The sequence below is a fragment of the Dissoconium aciculare genome (genome assembly GCF_010015565.1).
Source record: "Dissoconium aciculare CBS 342.82 unplaced genomic scaffold K489scaffold_1, whole genome shotgun sequence".
Lineage (NCBI taxonomy): Eukaryota > Fungi > Ascomycota > Dothideomycetes > Mycosphaerellales > Dissoconiaceae > Dissoconium > Dissoconium aciculare.
The window spans coordinates 432,315-453,128 of NW_022984951.1; the positions used below are offsets into that span (position 1 = coordinate 432,315).

The 20,814-nt window shown below is 55.9% G+C and overlaps 8 protein-coding genes across 8 annotated transcripts; 4 read left to right on the forward strand and 4 right to left on the reverse strand.

Moving 5' to 3' along the window:
* The first annotated feature begins 712 nt into the window (after nt 1-712).
* On the forward strand, nt 713-1,296 carry K489DRAFT_4226 (uncharacterized protein). The gene has a single exon (XM_033608240.1). It carries the CDS (start codon nt 808-810, stop codon nt 1,117-1,119), a length of 312 nt encoding a protein of 103 aa, XP_033464051.1. The 5' UTR covers nt 713-807; the 3' UTR covers nt 1,120-1,296.
* A 509-nt stretch (nt 1,297-1,805) lies between these two features.
* K489DRAFT_375098 (uncharacterized protein) lies at nt 1,806-3,734 on the reverse strand. Its single transcript, XM_033603613.1, has 2 exons — nt 3,426-3,734; nt 1,806-3,346 (listed from the first exon to the last, which is right to left on the reverse strand). The coding sequence occupies exons 1-2, from the start codon at nt 3,614-3,616 to the stop codon at nt 2,029-2,031; spliced, it is 1,509 nt and encodes a 502-aa protein (XP_033464052.1). The 5' UTR covers nt 3,617-3,734; the 3' UTR covers nt 1,806-2,028.
* Nucleotides 3,735-4,073: 339 nt separating this feature from the next.
* K489DRAFT_347984 (uncharacterized protein) lies at nt 4,074-7,042 on the reverse strand (the record flags this gene model as incomplete). The annotated part of the gene is made up of 3 exons (XM_033602361.1): nt 4,074-4,546; nt 4,603-5,460; nt 5,560-7,042. 3 exons carry the CDS (start codon nt 7,040-7,042, stop codon nt 4,191-4,193), a joined length of 2,697 nt encoding a protein of 898 aa, XP_033464053.1. The 3' UTR covers nt 4,074-4,190.
* Nucleotides 7,043-7,852: 810 nt separating this feature from the next.
* On the forward strand, nt 7,853-9,182 carry K489DRAFT_375104 (Snf7-domain-containing protein). Its single transcript, XM_033603614.1, has 5 exons — nt 7,853-8,036; nt 8,096-8,310; nt 8,372-8,432; nt 8,491-8,748; nt 8,802-9,182. The coding sequence occupies exons 1-5, from the start codon at nt 8,031-8,033 to the stop codon at nt 8,925-8,927; spliced, it is 666 nt and encodes a 221-aa protein (XP_033464054.1). The 5' UTR covers nt 7,853-8,030; the 3' UTR covers nt 8,928-9,182.
* A 949-nt stretch (nt 9,183-10,131) lies between these two features.
* K489DRAFT_385754 (PP2C-domain-containing protein) lies at nt 10,132-12,993 on the forward strand (the record flags this gene model as incomplete). Its single annotated transcript, XM_033606160.1, has 4 exons — nt 10,132-10,199; nt 11,010-12,393; nt 12,461-12,778; nt 12,898-12,993. 4 exons carry the CDS (start codon nt 10,132-10,134, stop codon nt 12,991-12,993), a joined length of 1,866 nt encoding a protein of 621 aa, XP_033464055.1.
* A 2,342-nt stretch (nt 12,994-15,335) lies between these two features.
* On the forward strand, nt 15,336-16,609 carry K489DRAFT_309647 (CBS-domain-containing protein; the record flags this gene model as incomplete). The annotated part of the gene is made up of 4 exons (XM_033600648.1): nt 15,336-15,371; nt 15,493-15,616; nt 15,691-16,307; nt 16,421-16,609. The coding sequence occupies 4 exons, from the start codon at nt 15,336-15,338 to the stop codon at nt 16,607-16,609; spliced, it is 966 nt and encodes a 321-aa protein (XP_033464056.1).
* Nucleotides 16,610-17,280: 671 nt separating this feature from the next.
* On the reverse strand, nt 17,281-19,012 carry K489DRAFT_405772 (bifunctional 6-phosphofructo-2-kinase/fructose-2,6-bisphosphate 2-phosphatase; the record flags this gene model as incomplete). The annotated part of the gene is made up of 3 exons (XM_033607182.1): nt 17,281-17,631; nt 17,758-18,937; nt 18,999-19,012. 3 exons carry the CDS (start codon nt 19,010-19,012, stop codon nt 17,281-17,283), a joined length of 1,545 nt encoding a protein of 514 aa, XP_033464057.1.
* A 1,450-nt stretch (nt 19,013-20,462) lies between these two features.
* Nucleotides 20,463-20,814, reverse strand: K489DRAFT_4632 (uncharacterized protein). Its single transcript, XM_033608634.1, has one exon. It carries the CDS (start codon nt 20,766-20,768, stop codon nt 20,583-20,585), a length of 186 nt encoding a protein of 61 aa, XP_033464058.1. The 5' UTR covers nt 20,769-20,814; the 3' UTR covers nt 20,463-20,582.

Consider the following 20,814-nt stretch of genomic DNA (forward strand, 5'->3'; position numbering starts at 1 on the left):
GAGATGATCATCCAGCATACCATACGGGCATTCGCTGCCCAGGTGTACATGTGATGTGATGGGGTGCAGTATGTACAGTATGTCATGGGGGGAAACGGGACGAGCTGAGGTGAGTGGTGAGTGGTGCAGTGGTGCAGTGGTGCAGTGGTGCAGTGGTGCAGTGGTGAGAGTGTGACTTCCCAATCCGCCCTGGGCCACCCCCGGAATCACGCGTAAGGTGGACAGGTGCAGGTGGGCAGGCGGACCAGGCGGACCAGGAAGGGAACCAAGGTTGGAAAAGGGAAGGGAAGGGACGTGATCGGCGCTTCTCTATGGGTGTTTGTGTGGGGTTTCGGTTCCTCCAGGACTCTCCTCCAATCAACAATACACCTAATAACAGTACTCTTATCATCTCATTGTCATTGTACAGTAGCCTAAGCAGTGGTGAATACCACACCCGAACGCTGGACTCGGGAGGCAATGCATAGATATGTGTATACCTAATTCATACAAACATGCATATACCAAGGTATACAGACATACATACACACATACAAACATATTCGAGTCCTCCTCTTCCAGCATTGGTACAATTTCCCATCTCTTCGCCGCTACCACATCTACCGTATTACAGTAGGGCTTTCCACGAGGGAGGGGAGGGAGAGAGAGCAGCATCATCACCATCACCATACCGCTTCACCTCTCCAGGCGGGGTGGTGTCTCCTGGAGATGATGAACGACCACCGATCGGGGATGGACTACCACTAATACTCCTACTACTACCACTACTATTACAATTCATAGGCATATAATAATTTGCCCTGGGTCATGATGATGGACGGCATCACAATCCCTTCAATCTCGGAGGAAGCAGGAATGCCACCGGGTCGGACGAGGGAGAGGGAGTGGGAGGAAGAGAGGCAGAGAGAGAGAGGCAGAGAGAGAGAGAGAGAGAGAGGCGGAGAGAGTTCGGTCGAAGTCAGGCCCAGTCCGACGCCGCCATATGCCATTTACTCATCATCTGCCCCCAATATGCCCAGGTGTACATGTATCATGACCAGACCCCCGGGGCGGTGGCTTGTTCTATCGTCATCGTCACCGATCGCCAACACCCGCACGCTTCTGCCCTTTCCTCCCTGAAAATGATGGCCGACGCAGTAGGTTATTGCTAGGAGAGAACAGACCGATGTCGAAGAACCGCCCGTATTGGGAAGAATGATGGGTGGGTAGAAACAGCCGACATCATTTCTCGGTGAACTCCTCCCGGCTTATCGCACAGCGAGAGACCCTCCACGACAAGCAGCCCGCCAGCCCGCCCGCCCGCCGAACGGTTTCGCCTTCACAGATGGATAGGTTAACAAACCACTACCCACCCGCATCCATCAAATGAAATGATGAGATGGAACGGAATGGGGGAAATGCCTCAGCAGGCATCTCTTCAAATTCTCAACAACGAGACCCCAAAAAAAATAAGTAAGCAAACTACCTCACTCGCTCACTCACTCATCATCTCGATATACTCCAGGGCTGTAATAACAAGTACTGGAGATCAGCCCGTTCCTTATCGATACAGGAGACAAATCCTTATCGGTGAGAGAGAGAGAGAGGCCCCTCCGAGTCACGCGATGCTTTGGCGGCAGCGAGCTGAGAGTTCTTCAGGTCAGCGGTCCGTCCGTCCCAATGATGACGGACGGAGGGTGGGCATTCCTTTCGCGGTGTGTGTGCCCCGGAATTCCCACAACCTACCCGTGCACCTGCCTGTCGTTAGGGTCGTCCCTCTCGACAGATATATTTGTTAGGGTTGGGGTAAGGCATACATGTCCAGAGTCAACGGTTTCGTCGTCATCCTCGTCGACTCGAGAAGAGAGAAAATCATGTTATTATTTGCAGTAGAGGGTCTCACATCCGTCACGGGATCGTTCGAAGGGGAGACGGGATAGACGACGTATGGCCGAGTACATAGTCCTAGGGGTATCATCAAATCATCATTATCATCATCATCATCATCACACACACGTTCCGTCCGGGGACGATAGACGATCGCACATTTTAATCCAGATCAAACGGCACGTCGAACTGCGGACCCGATCGTCCCTCCTGGTCATCGCCCGCGCCGTCCGACCCGGTGGCGACCTTCCGCTCCGACTCCTCGTACCACGGGCCCTCGACCCACCCCGCGACCTGGTCCCTCGCGCGCGCCAGCATGTCGAAGTAACCCGGGTTGGCGCCCGGCGCGAACATGGCCTGGTGCGCGCCGATCTCGTCCGCCGCCTGGTCGTTCACGCAGCGCACCCAGTGGCCCTTGGGCTGGCTCGCGTCCTCGGCGAAGTCCTGCACCTTGTCGCCCTCCGCCATCTGGGCGTTGATGCGGGGGTCGTCGCTCGTCGCGGGTCGCCGCCGGCGTTTGGTCGGTGGCGGGGGAGGGTCCGTCGTGCCGGTCCCGGACGCGCTCCTCTTCGAGCCGGTGGGACTCCCCCCTCCCGCTCCTCCTCCTGTCGCGTCGGCGGCGTCCCGCGGGATCACGCAGAACGTGCGGTCGGCGCCGAGCACCGCGCCGGCGTATTTGGTCTGGCCGGTGGCTTTGGCCCCGAGCGCGCCGTAGAAGTTCGCGAAGCCGACGGGCCGCGTCCGGGTCAGATCCACGACCGTCTCGACGCGCTTCTTGAGCTCGGCCCCCCGGGCCAGACACCCGACGAACTCCAGATGGCTGCCCGCCCATTCGAACCCCTGGTTGATCTGGTTCCAGTTGAGATAGGCGGCCCCTGCGATCCCTGCGATGGCGGCCGCGGCCCCGCCGTACATGGCATATGAGCCCCATTTCTGCCACCCGTATACGTCTGGAAAGGTGGCTGCGCTCCCCGTCGAGGCGCTGGGAGCAGCTGCGGCGGCAGCGGCGGCGGCGCCGCTGCGTGACGACCCCCATCCGAAAAGTCGACTCGCCGAATCGTACGCCTTGTAAGCGGTGGTTGCGTGGCCGAGTTGAACCTCGGCGCCGTGTGCCAACACCCCGGGACTGATGCCGAGATATGGTGTATCGAAGGCGAGGACGGCTTGGATGTACGGGAAAAAGAGCGTGGTCGGTTCACTCGCCGGTGGCGCCGAACTGGCGCGTTCGGGTTGCCCCGGCACGGGCAGATCCACAGGCTTGCTCCCCGACGGTGGTCCCGCCTCGGTCGTCGTGGAGTTCGTCGTGTCGTTGGCATGTCGCGCGGTCGGCACCGGCTCGTCGCGGGCGATGCTGATCAACGTCTCGGCCGCCACGATGCCGCCCATGGAATGTCCACACAGGATCACGTGCACCGAGGGATCTACCGTGGGCGATGGGGTTCCACTGGCCACCTCGAGATCGATGACCTTGTCCTGGAGCCTGTAAACGTGCACAAGAGAGAGAGGGCAGGTCAGATGATGTCGTCCAACGCATGTATACCACAACCCAAGTCACGTACCATTCCTTGAATCTGGCCACGCAGGTCTTCAGGTCTCCACGAGTCTCGTATTGCGGATATATGATGCTCAGGATGCGGACCTTGGGGAGAGTGTGTGAGAGAAGCGCTCGCAGGTCTTTGGGGAAATTATGAAAGGTTTGATCGGTCCCCTTGAAGCCGTGGATGAAGACTAGCAATAGCGTTTTCCTCATGTTGGGCGAAGAAATCTCATGGCTTCGAGCGTGACAGACATGCAGGTCAACGCGGGCACTCGTATCCGCTGGCGATTGCACTGAAGTGGAAGATGGATGTAGCGTGTAGTTGCCATGGACTGAGGAGTAGTCAAAGTCACCAGCAAGATTCGTGAGATGCCTTTGTCGGACAAACCGATGACGTAGGACGCTACTTCGCTTGCAGGCTTTGGAGGTTCTCTGGACATCGCATAACGGACAACAACCTCAACGTAGAATCGTGTGAGGCATGCCTGCACGTTTACGGATGGTGCACGCGACATCACATCTAACTCCGCTGTAATACTGGAATAATGGAAATTCAACTCCGAGGTACTTTGATTCCAATGAGAAGAGTTTCATTTGTGATGCAGTACTACGGAGATTCGCAGAGGACAATTTGAAACCCAGGTGAGAACTAGTTAACGAAAGCCATCGCCCCGAATGGCAATGTTGGATATCTTTTTAAGTGCCGTATTTCCCCCTTTTCTCGCAACGCCGTGCTCCATGCCAACCGATTTCAGAAGCAGAACAAAGGGGAGAGATTTTACAATAATTATATCACAGTCGCAAGCTCGGTGGGAGTTCCCTCCAGGTTGATGTGTTGGACGCGGGTCCGGATGTCGGCACTCTCCCGGATCAGGTTGCCAAAGTACTTGCGTGCGATCTCGCTCTCCTGCTGGACTTTGACCGTCGCCTGGCGCTGTTCGTGCAAGCGCTCGACGCTACGTTGGAGGTTCTCACGTAACTTGTCCGAGGGGTACTTGAGCGCACGGCGGACCTCATTGCTGATTCGCTGAGCGTTGGCGTGTGTGTAGTCGAGAGCGGCGAGCTGTGCGGCGAGTTTGGCGCTCAGCCGGTGCGGAAGTGATTTGGGAATTTGTGAGATGGCATATGAGACTCCGAACGTGACTGTAATACATGGTCAGTGATATGGAAACGCATGTCCCAACATCGAGGGAACTTACTGGCAAGGACCAATCCGGGAATAATCATTCTCCTGAGGTTGTTGGGTCCCACGATCTTGGTCGCCATCAGAGCGTTGTCCATCCAACCGAATCCGGTCAACATCCTTCCTCCAACCACAGTAGCCACCGTCACGGCCATGCTTGTGCTTGCGACCTTCTCCTGTCGTTGCCAAATATGGGTGAAGTCGAAGAAGTCCCAGATCTCCGCGTCAAAGTCCACCTGCCGGGCGAGAGCATCCTTTCGAGATCTGAACATCTTCTCCGATCGGAAAGTCAGATCCACATACTCGTCGCCCAAATGCGATAGACCTAGTGCTTTGATGCTGCTGACGCCAGTCACGGTCTTTTCCTTGGCGCGCTCCTCACACCATCTCACGGTCTCGGTGATCTGGGTGAGCATCGCAGCTTTCAGTTCATCGGCATAATCGTATGCTCCGAGCAGACCAGGATACTCCACGCCCAAATCGGCTTCGGCCACCCGAGCGATCGCATCAGTCAATGTATTCCTGGTCAAGGTGAACACGCCTTCGGTAGTCTCGTCAATGTTATTAGCCACGCCTTCATCCGCTTCCGTCCGAGCTTTCTTGGACTTTTCGTATACCGGCTCCAACTGTTGCAGTTCCGCAGCCACACGATCGAGCTCAGACTGGGCAACATCCCTATTGACAGTGGCCAGGATTCCAGTATCGGAGAGCAGATTGAGGAGATAGGTTTGTGCAGGGGCCAGCTTCGACCGTGCTCGCTTCTCCAGCACGAATCGTCTCAGAGATGCCTCGAGATCGCCAAAGTCATCCATGGCCTCCTTTTGTTTCCCTTTTCCCTTGCCATCTGGCGGAGAGCCTGGCTCTCCGTGCTTGCCTAGTGGTTCGTCTTCAGCGAAATCATCATCATCACCGCGGTCAGGAAAGCCGCCCGAACCTCCACCACCACTCCGCGCAGGGCCGCCACCCGGTGCACTTGGTCCCGGCCCCACTGGTATTGCGTTACTTGAGACGAAGTGGACTAGTTCTGAAGACTCTTTGAAAGTCGCTGGACTGAGGTGAGCAACTTGCTTCAAAATTGCTTCCTTGCACCGGTTCTTATCTCGAATGTTGTCGAAACCATTGACCACCATGAACATGTATGCCTTCTCGCGTGCTGCATTGAAGATGAATTCCTTCGCCGATAGCGTGAAATGGTTCGCGGCAGAGACGACAAACACCACGACATCGATCTCTTCTTGGCGGGCGAAGAGCGCGGTCGTTTTGAGAGAGTCGCTGTTGAGTCCGGGAGCGTCGATCAATGCAATGTCGACCACGCCGTTGTTGAGGAGTGACTGGTCGATCGATCGATTGTCTCCGATGTAGATTTTGCACATCGCATAATTCTCGCTGTTACCAACGATGTTTTCGAGCTCCTTCAATTGGAATACTTCATATGTGGTCTCATCGTTTCGATCATATGTTTGACCATGAGGAATGGCATGGACCTCCTCAACCCCGGCGTTCTCTTGCACATCGAGGACTTCGCAAAAGATACTCGTGCACGGCTGTTGATCTTCCGGGAGGACCTTGCGACGTAAGAGGGCATTGCAAAATGTCGACTTTCCTGCGTTCAGATCACCCGTTACCAATACCTTGCTTGAAGTGTCCTCGATTCGATCCCGAAGAGAAAAGAGGTGCCTGATGCTGTTATTGATCTGATTGTCCAAAAGTGCAGCCACAGATTGCTTCTCCAAGGAGTGCACGATCTCAGATTGTGGCAATCCTTCCATTTTGAGTTCAATCTTCAAGACTGAAAAGTCTTGCGAAAGCTGTGGGGTGATTAATCGTGGCTCTGCGACGGGTGCTCTAGCCAGGGCTTGTTCGCTAGATTCTCCGGTTTGATGTTCGTTCAGAGAGGTCCCCGCTCGTCGTGGCGGTTGCGGGCGCGCTGCGCGTTGCTCTATCTCCGGTCGACCTCCATCCATGGTGGATTGGGTATGTGAGAGACCCGGTCGCGATTGAGGGCGGTCATGCATGGCCGGTTGAGACCTCACACTCGGATAGTGCGCAGGCCATTGTGCATTCATCTGTTGCAGTCTCTTGAGTGTCTCCACAGTCTGGTTGATCGCACGCGCCAGCGCTGTGCGGTTGTTGTTGTAGTGAAGATGGGATACATTGCTGGCCAGGAGCTTCGCATTTGCTTCCCCAGGCCGAATGGGTGTATGATCCGGGGTGAAGCGGTCTGCGCTTGAGTCGGGGTGCCATGGGTTGGCGAATGCTCCCCCTCCCTCAGCGAGACTACCGTATCCAGAATCCCGCTCGAGTTCGGCTTGGAGCTTCATCGATTGCTCAGATATTGATCCGGTGCCGTATGTGTAGAAGCCGGGCGCCCTAGGAGTGCGCGAGCTGCTCGGCGCATCGTGACTGTCGGCACTGCTGCTTGACGCCTTGCCGGCGAAAAGGTCGTCGGAAGTCATGTTATTGATGATGGTGAATCAAGGTGTCATTGTATCGTAGGGTGGAGCAGGTTGTTGATGATGCCTGCCTTTCCGCAATGACTCTGATTGTCGTGGCGGGCAGCTGGACACGAAAAGTCACGACTGATGTTCGCTTGGGCTGGGACAATTTAGTCTTTCACGTGACTAGTAGCGTCATCGGCTCGCCTACCATTTCATTTCGAGTCTGTGAATGCCGGACAAAACTCACCAGCTCTATCATCAGCAGTCTTGATTACCTCCCAGTCAACAATGTGTCGGCATCTCCTGATTTCGCGGCCACTCGCGGACTTGTGGTGTCATCTTTCCCTTGATTTTTGAAATACAAGCGGTGGCCCCTCTGTGTCTCACTATATCTCTCGCCGAGCACTCCCCGCCATCCACAAACGTACCTCGACGATGCCGAGTCTCTACAATGTCCCGTAGTTCGCTGTGATGCATACAATTCTCCATCGCTCGCCAACATCGTGGTTGTCTCCATGTGCCCGAAACATCGCATAGGGCAGTCTCCCCAGCAATCCGTCCACTGCTGCCATATTGAGCATTTCAATAGATTTCCCAAACATGTGCCCCATATTTGCGCAGTGTTCATCGCACATTTGGGGCGGCGGAGCGCATCTTCGTCGGCCAGCAGTTCCGTCGTCGTGCCCTATCCGGGAGGCCGCCGAAGCCCAAAACCAGACTGCAGGTGCCCAGGGTGAGCTTTGTTGCGCTCGGCAAAGCACGTGTCACAGGCTACGATGTAATGAACCTTGGGATGCACGCCCCAGACTCTGGCGCCTACATTACGCAACTCTTTAGATATGTGCATGTAGATTGCACTTCACAGATTACGAATTGTTGTCCAGAGACATCTGGCGAGCTGACGACCTATTTCACGGATCCTGACTGTGACATGCGACATTTGAAGTGACGGGCGAATGCAACTGGCCTGGAACATATTTGACGTCACTCTGGCTGCAAGATCAACATGAATGTATGTCTTGCTAGATTCTCTTTCGTGGTCCTCTACGGCAGACAACTAAAGGACGGTAGATTGTAGAATGGGCCTTCGGAAAGCGCATGACGCCGGCCGAGCGCCTGCGCAAACACCAGCGTGCACTGGAGAAGACACAGCGCGAGCTCGACCGTGAGCGAACGAAGCTCGAGAACCAGGAAAAGAAGTTGGTGCAGGACATCAAGAAGAATGCTAAGAATGGTCAGATGGGAGCGGTGAAGGTCCAGGCGAAAGATCTGGTCCGAACGAGGCGGTACGACGCAACACCACAGAGATGATTGTCGAGAAGTAGTCATTGACAGAGCCCGATCCAGATACATTCAAAAGTTCTACCAGATGCGCACGCAGCTTCAAGCAATCTCACTACGGATACAAGTGAGTCGGTTGGGTTCTATGTCCCAAGGAGTGCTTCGATTAACAAATACCCCTACAGACCGTGCGCAGCAATGAGCAGATGATGCAGAGTATGAAAGGCGCGACACAACTGCTGGGAAGCATGAACCGCCAGATGGACCTGCCAGCGCTTCAGCGGATAGCAATGGAATTCGAGAAGGAGAATGATATCATGGACCAACGGCAGGAAATGATGGACGACGCAATCGACGATGTCACCGGACTCGAGGATGAGGAGGAAGGCGAGGAGGTGGTACAACAGGTGTTGGATGAGATCGGAATCGATCTAGGCCAAGCGGTAAGACCGGACGGAAGATATTCACTGTCGAGAATGCCGCTGATTTTTGCCAGCTCGGAGAAACACCACAAGGTCTGCAGAAGAATGCAGTCGCTGAAGGCCGAGTCGCTCAGGCCGTCGGCGGACCCGATGCCGGTGACGATGACCTTCAGGCTCGGCTCGACAGCCTACGCCGATGATGAGACGCCACTCAACGTCGATAGGATACTGCATGTCATTCTCGGTGTTTGCCAAGGTTTATGGCACCATGGGCAAGCATACCGACGCGCTGGACAACGATACGTGTAAACGATGCCGTTTCACAGGCTCGCTGACTCTATGTTGAACGCTACGGGTGGGAGTGAAGGATATCAGCACGACCTATTAAATCCAGATCGTTCGGGACTCTGTTGAGATGCGTCAATGCTCGCATCGCAGTTTGCATACACAACGTGGGATTGTAGACATGGAACGATGAATTATCAGTAGTAATCAAAACTTGATCTTTGATATCAACGCCGTTTATAGGTACAGTACGTTGGTCACTGGTACGACGGCCACGTGTGATATCGCCATCGACCCGGGAACCTGTTCGCTGTTGCCCCGATGACGTTATGGTTTGCGATGCAGACATAATACTTCGTGGCAGTCGAACATCGGGTGGTGTGATCTGCCGGCTCTGGTTCTCGCCGCGCATGGAAATCTGCGCCAACTCTTGAGCACTGTTATTCTCTGCATTACCGAAGTGAATAGATTCACCCTAACAGAACATCGAGGTTTTTGCCCCTGCGGAATGCGCGTGCTGATTCTGAAGCTTGCCTGCTCTGGCGGTGGTCATCATCGTCACTCGTCATTTTTATGGTTTCCGCTTGCTTTCGGCGTGTCTTAATTCCGCTCGGGCGAGCACACCACCGACGTCAGTGCAGGACATCATTACCAATCAGCCTCCACATCTCGCTTTGCTTCATCCCGGGCAACATATGGCAATAATTATGTGCTATTTGTTTTATCACTGGACAGTAGACGTGGTTGTCCTGTTGAGCAGCCCTGACGGAGGGATACGAATGGGACGATCGCTTCGATGCTGTCACGCACGGCTCACCGAGAGTCTTCCTCACAGCAAACGTTGATCGAGCGCTCCGATTAGTTTCAGATACCTGCGGAGAGCGACAGCGACAGCACTAACTTCACCGGGAGTCTACTTGTTCGACGTAAATGCTGCCCAGAGAAACGATGTGAGACCAGCTCGACGGTGCGGAGTGTCTTGCGGCTGCTGAACGCCCTGCATACTATCGATTGGTATGACAGTTGGCACATAGCTTAGCGGATCTGTCGGTCCTCGCTCGGGCCCGGCGACTGACACCCTGCCATGTTCGCGACCATGACAAAGATCTCTGCTGAGAAATGAGAGCCGCATTGAGGCTTCTGGCAGTGCACCATGCCATGCTGTGTGTGTGTGTGTGTGTGTGTGTGTGTGTCGAGACTTATTTTAGATCGAGCATCGAGTCATTGAGAGGGGCGAGGCGGTGGCTCAGCGCTGCCGCGTACTGTACCTAGGTACTCTAGACCGCACCAACCTGCCCGTGACAAAGCTCGAACGGGCTGTCCCTTCGAGATGTCTTTGAGGGAAGGGAAGGTGGTAGGGAGATCGTGACTTGGGCGAGACATGGTGATGGCGATGTGTGTTCCGAGGAGTACCTGCAAGCTTTGCCATTCCACAACATCGTCGATTGAGATACCCATCAGGACAGTGTAGACACTGTTGTGCCGTAGCTGTCTGTAGCTCGTCAACAACACTGATGACGCCGAAAATGTCAGTGACCCGGCTGAGGGAGAGCGGGCGGACTTTCGCGCCAAAAGCCGCTTTGACGTGATTCCAAGATCACCTGCAGCCTTTAGTCTTTTTGCCTCGATCCCTGCCATCTCACTAATACTGTAAGTGCACTGTAGCCCATGTATCCTACTTTTCAATTATTAACCATAACCTGCGCAGCCCATTGCTTGGACAGACACCTCAACTCCTCTCTTTCATCCACCAACAACGAAACGACGTGAACAATCGAGCCTCACAGAGAGCATTTTCGCGCTGTCAGAGGTCCCCCTCCCTCGTTGCCTTAATTTGCCAGCAGCCCGTCCGACTGACAGGGTGCTCCACTTCCAGCCTCCGCCCCGCACTTTCACCTAGACAACCCGCAATTTGAGTGGTACTCCCAGACCACGACCACCTCCATTGAACCGCGCATCGCATCATTGCACCCTCCAGCGCACCTGAAATACATGAGCGACGTGGGTACAAAGCAGAGCCCCAATCTGGCCGGAAATAAGAGACGTAGTCTCTCCGGTCAGGGCGGCCTGCTCGGCAGGATGTTCGGCAGCGGCAAGGAATCCTCAAAAGAAGCGCTCGACACGTCTGTCGGTGCCGGCGACACCGAGACCACCGGCAGCCCGAGGACAGCTTCTCCCATGAGCAGTGCTCCGCGAGACGACCTGACTGCTGATCTGAAAAGCCCGAGTCGCAAAGGTTCGCAAGATAGCAACTTGTCGGGCCCAGGCGACAAAAAGCGGCGCAGCAGCGGTAACGGACGTGTTCGTGACCTGCTGTCGAGCGCGAAGCAGTCGCTCTCTAACCTCGGCGGATCTGACAAGAGCTCGTCGGAGCGCAACCAAAGTCCGATGCAAAAACTTGGGAAATCCGATCCTGCGCTCAACGTCCCGCAGGGATCGCTCAACAACTCGGCCGGCGAGTCTGCGCCTGGCCCACGCTCGACTTTTCGCGTCGGTGTCACCGAGGATAAGAACAAGAAATGTCGGCGTACCATGGAGGACACGCATGCTTACCTCTACAACTTCCTGAGCACTCCTGCACCCAACATTACACCAGTTCCCAACGCCCCGCTGACTCGGGCGCCGACCGGCTTCTCACTCTTCGAGTCCAAGACCAATGATTCCACAGCGACGGATCTGAGCTTAAGTCCGCGAGTCAGTGTGGGTAACAAGGACATGGTGGAGACGGACAATGGCTATTTCGCCATCTTTGATGGACACGCAGGCACCTTTGCTGCCGACTGGTGTGGCAAGAAGGTGCACCTTCTTCTCGAAGATATCATCCGCAAGAACCCAAACTCCCCGATCCCGGAACTGCTCGACCAGACGTTCACGCTCGTCGACCAGCAGTTGGAGAAGCTGCCGCTGAAGAACAGTGGTACCACTGCGGTCGTCGCCGTCTTACGCTGGGAGGATCGGATACCTAACTCACAATCCGCCACCGGTTCGACCGCCATCGCTCCCGCCACTGCGCAGGCTGCTTCGCAGGGCGAGAACGCAGACAGCACTCCGCCGGATCAATTAGAGAGCAAACTCCGGGAGTCGGCGTCTCGTCAGCGCGTCCTCTATACCGCAAACGTTGGAGATGCACGCATCATCCTCTGCCGTAACGGAAAGGCGCTTCGATTGTCCTACGACCATAAAGGAGGCGATGAGAACGAAGGCAAACGGATCGCAGGTGCCGGCGGTTTGATCCTGAACAACCGCGTCAACGGCGTTCTGGCAGTGACCCGTGCGCTTGGTGACGCCTACATGAAGGACCTCGTGACGGGACACCCTTACACCACCGAGACGGTTATCCAACCAGACATCGACGAGTTTTTGATTCTCGCATGCGACGGCGTAAGTGATATCGGAGAGCGCGATCCTGATACATTGACAGGGCCTTTACTGACCTATTTACCTTTAGCTTTGGGACGTGTGCTCCGATCAGGAAGCCGTCGACCTCGTCCGCAACGTCCAGGACCCTCAACTTGGCTCCAAGATGCTGGTAGATCACGCCCTCGCCCGTTTCTCCACCGACAACCTCTCGTGTATGATGGTGCGATTCGACACGACTGCCCAACAAGCAGCACAGGAGAACAAGGACAACCTCATTGGCGTCGAGGGTGACCCACCGACGCTGGCGGGTGGGATCACGGAGACTGAAGCCATTGTGACTGGGCAGGTTGCACCTCCGGCCGAGGTAGCGGTGGCGAGTCCCACGACATCGCCGAATGAACCCCTGGTGGAAGCGATCAAAAACAATACCGAAACGGCAACTCCGATCCAGCTCAATGCTGCAGCGGTAGAAGCGGCTCGGAATGATGCATAGGGGCGTCTGTCATGGTAGACCATCCACCCCAGGGGACTGCTCAGCACATGCAATCTCGTGGCATGAGAACCGGTCTCGACTGGAACCAGACGTGCATGGATATGTCGTTCGACGCGTGGGGATCCTAGATACTTTTCACATGGCTTGACGATCGCTAGACGCGATGGGCCACGACGGGGACGGAATTGAGATTTTCAGGCCTCAAACGACGTCAAGTCACTTGACGCCCCGTGTGCGCCTTCCCCTGTAGATACGACGGCATTAGTCCCATCGAAGACCTGAACGCCAGATCCCAATGCACTGGTGAAGCTGTGTGGTATCGCAATAATAATAATCATGGATCTGACCCTCCACTTCCATCCGCCCAGCACTTCCGAAATAGCCGCCCACCCAGCAAGAGACGCCGGGCTTTAAGTGATGTAGACCGGTAGAGTACACATGCTTCTGTTCACTAGTTACATACTGACGACACTACATTCGCCTCCACTCGCTCGCCGAGCCGACAAGTGGTGCACGTTTGACTGGAGGAAAGCAGCTCAACTGCTCCAGAGGCGGATTGTCCTATGACGTCACAAGACACAACGCCCTGACCCTTGACTCTACTGCAATGATAACGTGCGCGCGCGCTCTCTCCAGGTCCAGGTCCAGGTCCAGGTCCATCGTCGCTCGCGATTCCCCTGTCGTGATCGCTAATGGATCTCTGCGATGGGTTATGGTCGGTGGTCACATGATATAACATACGCAGTCTTTCCTTTCAGAACGACGCCCAGTCCCGCGAAACGACATGACATGGGTGGAGGGAGATTGAACGGCAGGATAGGCACCATATCACTACACAACCGTGTATTTCGGTCAGTGAACGGGGGGAACAATACGTGAATTCGGGGCATTACTGTCTTACACCTGGGCACCTGGGCAGTAAATGCAGGCAGCGCAATTCAGGGCGAAAGTCCAAGTCAATACCCCGCGCGCACCTCTCTCGCGCCCTCTCTTGCTGCAAACACCCGACACATCCTGTAACATACACTAGGTATAGTATATCTACCAGCGGCGACTTTCCCTCCCTCTCCCCACCTGGCCGGCCATCCATCCCATCAATTGATGATAATGGGCTGCGTGGCCTGCCCTCTGGCGTGGCTTCTGCACAACATCGTCCTGCAGGTCAAGTCGGCTACAGGACAGTCCCCAAATTGGAAGATTTAGGGGATCGCGCCCTCCAAACTGAGCCAGATTCCCAAGAGGGGGCCCTGGAGGAATCCGACTTGCATCCCTCACCACCTCCGCGCGCCTGACCGTCGTCGTCCGAATCTGTGTGTGCGTGCATATATCAATCGTTCCCATAACGAGTCGCCGTTCCCATCGTGATACAGGCCTTGGCGGATGTTGCTGTTTCACAACAGTGCAGGTTTTCTTGGAATGCAGTCCTCACTGTTCCCATATCGTAATGATGCCGCAGTGTGAGCGGAGAGATTTGGGCCGTGGTGGGTCCGATCGCCGCATCCTCTCCTCCAGGGCCAGCGATTACACACATGCTACGCACCCGGGTATAGATAGATAAAACAATAACAACACCACCACTCCCGCGACCGCATCGATTCCGCTTGTGCTGTAACTCCGAGAAACTCGCGCTTGTCTCCAATCCCCTTTCCCGAAAATCGATATCCGCGCCGACCAGCGCATCGCCGTGAGCGGCACCTGCGCAGGCCTCGATCCGCCATCCACACATCCCTCGAAAAAACCTCCGCCATCCCACTTCGCTCTCCGCGTCGTAGCGCACGTCGACTGGGGCTGGCTTCAATGCCATTCCATCCTGACATAACTGCTGCGCCAGATGTCGGATGAAGCGGCCTATGGCAGGCCCAACAATGCTGGCGAACCACCTGCACCGACCGGTCAATTGAAAGAAGATGGAGCAGCAGGGGACGGCAGAAGGGAGGGCGGCAGTGGCGGTGGCAGTGGCAGTGGCAGTGGCAGTGTGAAGGCAGGAGCAGCAAAAGACGCAGACGGGACCGCTGGAACATATCCTCCTCGACAACAGGCATCCTCCTACCAAGACACATCGCCAGTCGCGGCGGGACTTCACACGCGTGCCCAACAATCCCACCGACGGACTCATTCGTCCAATCTACCCCACTCGTCAGCGTCGCCGTCTCCAGGAGCGGCCGCTGGATCAGGCGCTGCCGCAACACCACCACCCCGACCGGCAAATAGTCACGAGAGCGATTTCGCTCGCGGCCAAGCCCTCGCACCTTCGACCGCCACTGCTGGGAGCGGCAGATCCGGCGTGCCTGGTTCTTCGGAAACGCGACCGCCTCCTTCTTCACCTCCCATCTCGCCCACCTCACATGTCGGCACCGCCACGCCGCTCGCGCACTTTGTCGCTCCGTCCCACTATCTTCGTCCACCGTTGCGTCCACCTGTCCGGGCCGTGTCCCGAGAGGACTCGTATAATTCCACCGACAGTCAACACATGACGGCGACGGATCGGGAACAGATTGAAGGCTTGGTAAGTGGTTCGTCCCGGTCTGCCAACGCCATCCCGACTTCGTTTTTCCCAACCCACCTCGAACCGATTCCATGCCAGCAATGTCGGTGAACTGTGCTGACGCTTTTCCTCCTCCTCACAGCGTGCGATCCGAGCCTTCCTGAAGAAACGGACGGCCTACGATGTCTTGCCGCTGAGCTACCGCCTCATTGTCTTCGACACCTCGTTGCTGGTGAAGAAGAGTCTGAGCGCACTCACACAATGTGGTAAGCATCATTCTCTCGCGATCGAGCGACTCGTCGATCCTCACCGGGGACCCTACTGATCTCCGACCCGTCAGCGATCGTGTCTGCCCCGTTGTGGGATGCGAAGACTTCAACCTTCGCCGGCATGCTCACGGCATCCGATTACCTCAACGTCGTGCAGTACTACTGGCAGTTCCCCGACCTGCTGCCTCAGATCGACCAATTCCGCCTCGACAAGCTGCGTGACATCGAGCGCGCCATCGGGGTCTCCCCCATCGAGACCGTCTCGACGCATCCCCTCACCTCCCTCTACGAAGCATGCCGGCGCATGCTCGCCTCCCGTGCCCGCCGGATCCCCCTGGTCGACGTCGACGACGAGACGAAAAGGGAGATGGTCATCAGCGTCATCACCCAATACCGCATCCTGAAATTCATGACCATCAACGTGCCCCAGACGCAGATGCTCAAGAAACCGCTGCGGGAGCTGAACATCGGCACCTACGAGAACCTGGTGACCTGCTCGATGGACACGCCGGTCATCGACGTCATCCACCAGCTGGTCCAGCGGAGCATCTCGTGCGTGCCCATCCTGGACCACGAGGGAACCGTGCTCAACGTCTTCGAGGCCGTGGATGTCATCGCCCTGATCAAGGGCGGGGACTACGACAGCCTGACCATCAGCGTCGGCATGGCGCTCAACCAACGACCCGAGGTGCGTCCCACTGCCGGAAAAGTTTCCCTTCCCACCCACCCATTCCTCCTTTTCCCTCCCCCTCCTCCCGCCGCACCTCCCGATTTCAAATCACTGACGCGGCACATCTCCAGGATTTCCCGGGCATCTACACCTGCACGCCCAACGACCGCCTGCACACCATCTTCGAGACGATCCGCAAGTCCCGCGTGCACCGCCTCGTCATCATCGACGACGCCAAGAAGCTCCAGGGCGTGCTCTCGCTCAGCGACCTCCTCGACTACACGCTGAACAGCCCCCTCGGCGACGAAGACGAGCGGTGAGAAAGCGGGTGGGAGGGGGATTTTTTTCTTCCACCATTGTTGTTCCTGTTGTTTCTGTTGCGGCGGCGGGCGATATGCGCGAAAGATGCCGCCGTGACACATCACCATCGTCTTCGGGAGGAGTAGCGGCGGCGGCGGCGGCGGACAGAGGGACAGACAGACAGACAGACAGACAGCAAGGGGGAACCAATCCGGGACGGAGATCCGGTAGGACCACGGGAGGCGCGAAGAAGACCTCGCGATCGATATACCCTTCCTTCGTCCATGATGGACCTCTGATGGAAATTTTATCACGACTTGAAACGCTCTCTCTCTCTCTCTCTCTCTCCCCCCCCTATGTGTGTGTGTGTACGCCAGAGGTGCAACAACGACTCCTGCCATCATCATCATCGGTTCAGACCCGTGACCGAGGCAATCGCCCCCTGACCTGACCTGACCTCACCTGACCTGGGTGGTGTTTTTCGTTTCTCCTGAGCATGGTTCGGTTTCGGTTTTTATTTTCATAATCACCATCGAAGCTAAGGTACGCAGCAGGTGTGTGCAGTGCGGATGACATATGTCTCATTTCCCCCGACAAACTCCCACTCCGCTCCGATCAAACCTCCCCCCATACTGCTTTCTCTCGATCCCGCGCCCTCCGTTCGTCGTCGTCGTCTTTCTCTTCTCCCTCCTCAAACCCCACCACCACCACCATCAGCCTCCGCCCCATCATCATCATCAGCCCGAGCGGCCTCGCCCACGGCCAAGCCGGAGAAGGCGCGCTGCGGGCGGTCGGGGATGATGGCCTCGGGGACGCGGTCGATGTGGATGCGCTTGGCGCGGTTGTTGTACGAGGCCGGGATGATCTCGATGATCTCGTCGCGGGGGAAGTCCAGGGTCGGGATCTCGTCGGCCGAGCAGGCGAGCAGGTACCCGTACAGCACGCGCAGCACCGACTCGTGCGCGATGATCAGCAGGTCGTTCTGCTCCCGCTCCAGCTCCAGGATGATCGGCTCCAGCCGCACGGCCAGGTCGTGGTAGGACTGTTCCGATGGAGGTTAGCATGTTGATCAATCTCCCATTACTTCTTCTTCTTCTTCTTCTCAGGGGGATGATGGGGTGAAGGGGTTTTTTTTCCTTGGCGGAATAAAGTTGACAAACTCACTCACCTCTGCTCGGGGGTACCGGTGGTGGTAGGGGTCGATCTCGTGTTTCGCCACTTCCTGGGGGTAGACCTGTCGGAGGGTCTCCTCGCTCATCTTCTCGCACACGCCCGGGTTGAGCTGGCTCATCTGGCTGCGCTGCCGGATGCGGTAGCCGGCCCGGTCGAGCGGGTCGGCGGTCTCGACGCCGCGGCGCCGGGTCGACGTCCAGACCGTCAGCGGCTTCAGCGCCGTCGACTCGGAGGCCCCGGCGTCGATGCGCTGCTTCCGCTCCGACTCGCGGTGGGCGAGGATCGCCTCCGTCATCCGCTCGGCGTAGCGGCGGCCCTCGTCGCTGAGCCCCGCGTCGGCCCTGTAGCTGTCCTCGTCGGCGGTCACGCCGGCGCGGCAGAAGTACGTCTGCCGGCTCTTGATGTGCAGGTTGAGGAGGTAGAAGACGATCCGCTGGGAGAGGTAGCCGAAGGCGCAGTTGTTGACCACGACCCGCTGGCCGGCGTTGATCATCTTGACGTAGTGGAGCTCGCTCTCCTCCATCGTCTCGAACTGGGGGATCCGCGCGTTGATGCGGTCGAGGTAGTCCTTGACCGCGGCCTCGGGGGCCCAGCCGACGTAGTCCGGCGAGCTGATCTTGACGGACCGGACGTTCTCCTCGATGATCTTCTCGTCCGTGCAGGAGCTCTCGATGAACAGGGTCTGGACGTTCTGCTTCTCGAACTCCTGCGCCAGGGCACGGCGGCCCGACGCCAGGGGGTTCACCGCGTCATAGATGGCGATCTGTCCGTTCTCGTGGTGCAGAAAGTGAAGTATGTCCTCGCGGCACTTCTTGAGGATCTTGTTCCGAAGCACTACCGAAGACGGCTGGGCGTTGACATGGAAATAGTCCTCCGGGACCTCTTTGCCGGGACCGACGACGCTGCGTCGATAGTCGCCGAGGTGAAAGATGTGGGTCTTGACGCCCAACCAGCGCAGGTATCGTGCCAACGCGACGCTGATGTGAGTCTTGCCCCGAGCTGGTAAGCCGCAGGTCGCGATGACTATGCGGCCGGAGTGAAAGAGCCGACCGGATTCCGTGGAGTAGAGCTGGGCCGGTGCCATGGACTCTCGGGCGGGGAGATCATGAATGGCATCGACGTAGATGCTCGATCTCCGGCGGAAGTTGGGAGACATGCTGGCAACATCTGCCGTCCTATATGATGACGATGTTGGTCAGTATGGATCTGGGAGGGCGGTTGACAGGGCTCACTCACAGTAGGGTGTCCATCTTGTCGATAGATCTTGAATATGAATGAATCTCTCCCTGGATGATTCAAGCAATAGTGTGGTGATCTCTGGGGAATGCCGGGAGAAGCGTGCCCTTGTGGTGTGGTAGATTGAGGGATGTATGGCTGGCTGTAGCTATCGGACTGCGGTGAAGGAGAACAACTTGGTCAGGACGAGGCCGAGAAAACCTCCCAGGTGGAGGTATTGCAAGACTACCTAGGTATTTCTTATATACGTGTTATACACGTAGTATCAGTACCTTGATCAGAGTGAACGAAGTGTTACGGATAGACTATGCCATACGTCAATACGATAAGGAAGCGCGGGACGATCGTTCATTAGATGGCGGTGTTTATCATGACGGCCGGGGAATTTTGGCGGGGTGACGGGGTTCCGCAATGAATACACCGGGCAGTCTGTGATGCTGCACTGTATACAGTATAAAGGCGTTTAAGTCATGACCAGCGTCGCCAGTCGGGTCAAATCAGACGACGAGACGGGTTGACTCGGTGAATACCTTCCTGCCTCCCAGATGGAGATGTCCTTGGGTACCTACATGTATATATGTCCCGAGAACTCACGAGACGAATCAAGCACAAAGTCAAAGCCGTCAAAGGGCCTAGCGGAGGATCCTCCGAATAATGGCGAGTGACATGGACGTCCTCCCTTCCCCTGAATACCTAGATATCCACTGCATATGTATGAGAGACGTTGTGTCGGAATTGATCAGATGAGATCCTTGCAAAGACAAGGGAAATTGAATCGCGTCGCTGTGAAAACGGTTTCGGGAGAGGAAGCACACAACCCTAATCACATAACCCTAAGCACTCGGTTGCAGGATGTCCAATGATGATGAACGGCGGAACAGTCGCATGCTATATATAATGTATAATATATAATATACGTGTCTATAGGTAGAGGTAGAGGTGTAGGCAGAGGTGTAGGTAGATATATGTATCAGTGTCACGTTCTACATCATGTATGTACATACATATACCAAGTCTTCCACGATCGCTCAGCAGAGTGTTTGGCCGTGACCGCCCGAGGTGGTCTGGTATGCGATGACTTCACTCCTCCACGCCTGTTCTGTTATGTGATATCCCTCATATACCGTAGCTTTACAGTACTGGAGATGGTCACTGATCACTGTTGTTCTCATCATCTTCAACAATCCATCACGAGTCACTCACTCATCACGGCAAGGTTCAAGGTTGCGGCTGTATCCCGCCCAGGTGTATGGTCATCTCTCCGGAAGAGATTGGAAAAGTGTTCGATACGGCCTTCTGTAGATGGTCCACGATCTCCAGAACTACAGGATACTATACATGATACTATGCATGGTACCATACAGGATACTATACAATACGCAATGCTAGAGCTAGGGTTAGAACTTTCATCGGAGTGCCGGAGAAGGCAAAGCTCAGTCTGATTATGTAATACAGTCCAGTATGGTTAACGTACCCTACTACCGAGCCGGTCACACTACCGAGCCGGTCAAGTTTCCGTCCAATGTGCCTTTGACGACTTATTGCAATTACAATATTATAGCTATACTAATAACGACACCAGTATTACAAAGTACAGGTTCTACAGTTATGCTCAAATGAACCACATCTACTACACCTGCTTGGTGCTTTTGTACGAGCACGTTTTGGCTGCTCAATTAGTAATGCTGAATCAATATTCTCAGCATTATTCTGCAATTGCTCCGCAACTACCTCGTTCTGAATAGACTCCTGCCCTTGCTGAACAGTCATTGATCCTCCCCGCTGGATGTATCCTTTTCGACGGGCTCGCTTCTGC

Bases quoted from the DNA above. Each gene is read 5' to 3' on its own strand.
- K489DRAFT_375098 (XM_033603613.1), bottom strand. From the start codon at position 3,616: ATGAGGAAAACGCTATTGCTAGTCTTCATCCACGGCTTCAAGGGGACC. The intron at 3,347-3,425 runs GTACGTGACTTG...GCACGTTTACAG, and splicing joins GTGGCCAGATTCAAGGAATG to GCTCCAGGACAAGGTCATCG.
- K489DRAFT_375104 (XM_033603614.1), top strand. The intron at 8,311-8,371 runs GTACGACGCAAC...AGCCCGATCCAG, and splicing joins GATCTGGTCCGAACGAGGCG to ATACATTCAAAAGTTCTACC. The intron at 8,749-8,801 runs GTAAGACCGGAC...GATTTTTGCCAG, and splicing joins GAATCGATCTAGGCCAAGCG to CTCGGAGAAACACCACAAGG.
- K489DRAFT_4632 (XM_033608634.1), bottom strand. From the start codon at position 20,768: ATGACTGTTCAGCAAGGGCAGGAGTCTATTCAGAACGAGGTAGTTGCG.
- K489DRAFT_4226 (XM_033608240.1), top strand. From the start codon at position 808: ATGATGATGGACGGCATCACAATCCCTTCAATCTCGGAGGAAGCAGGA.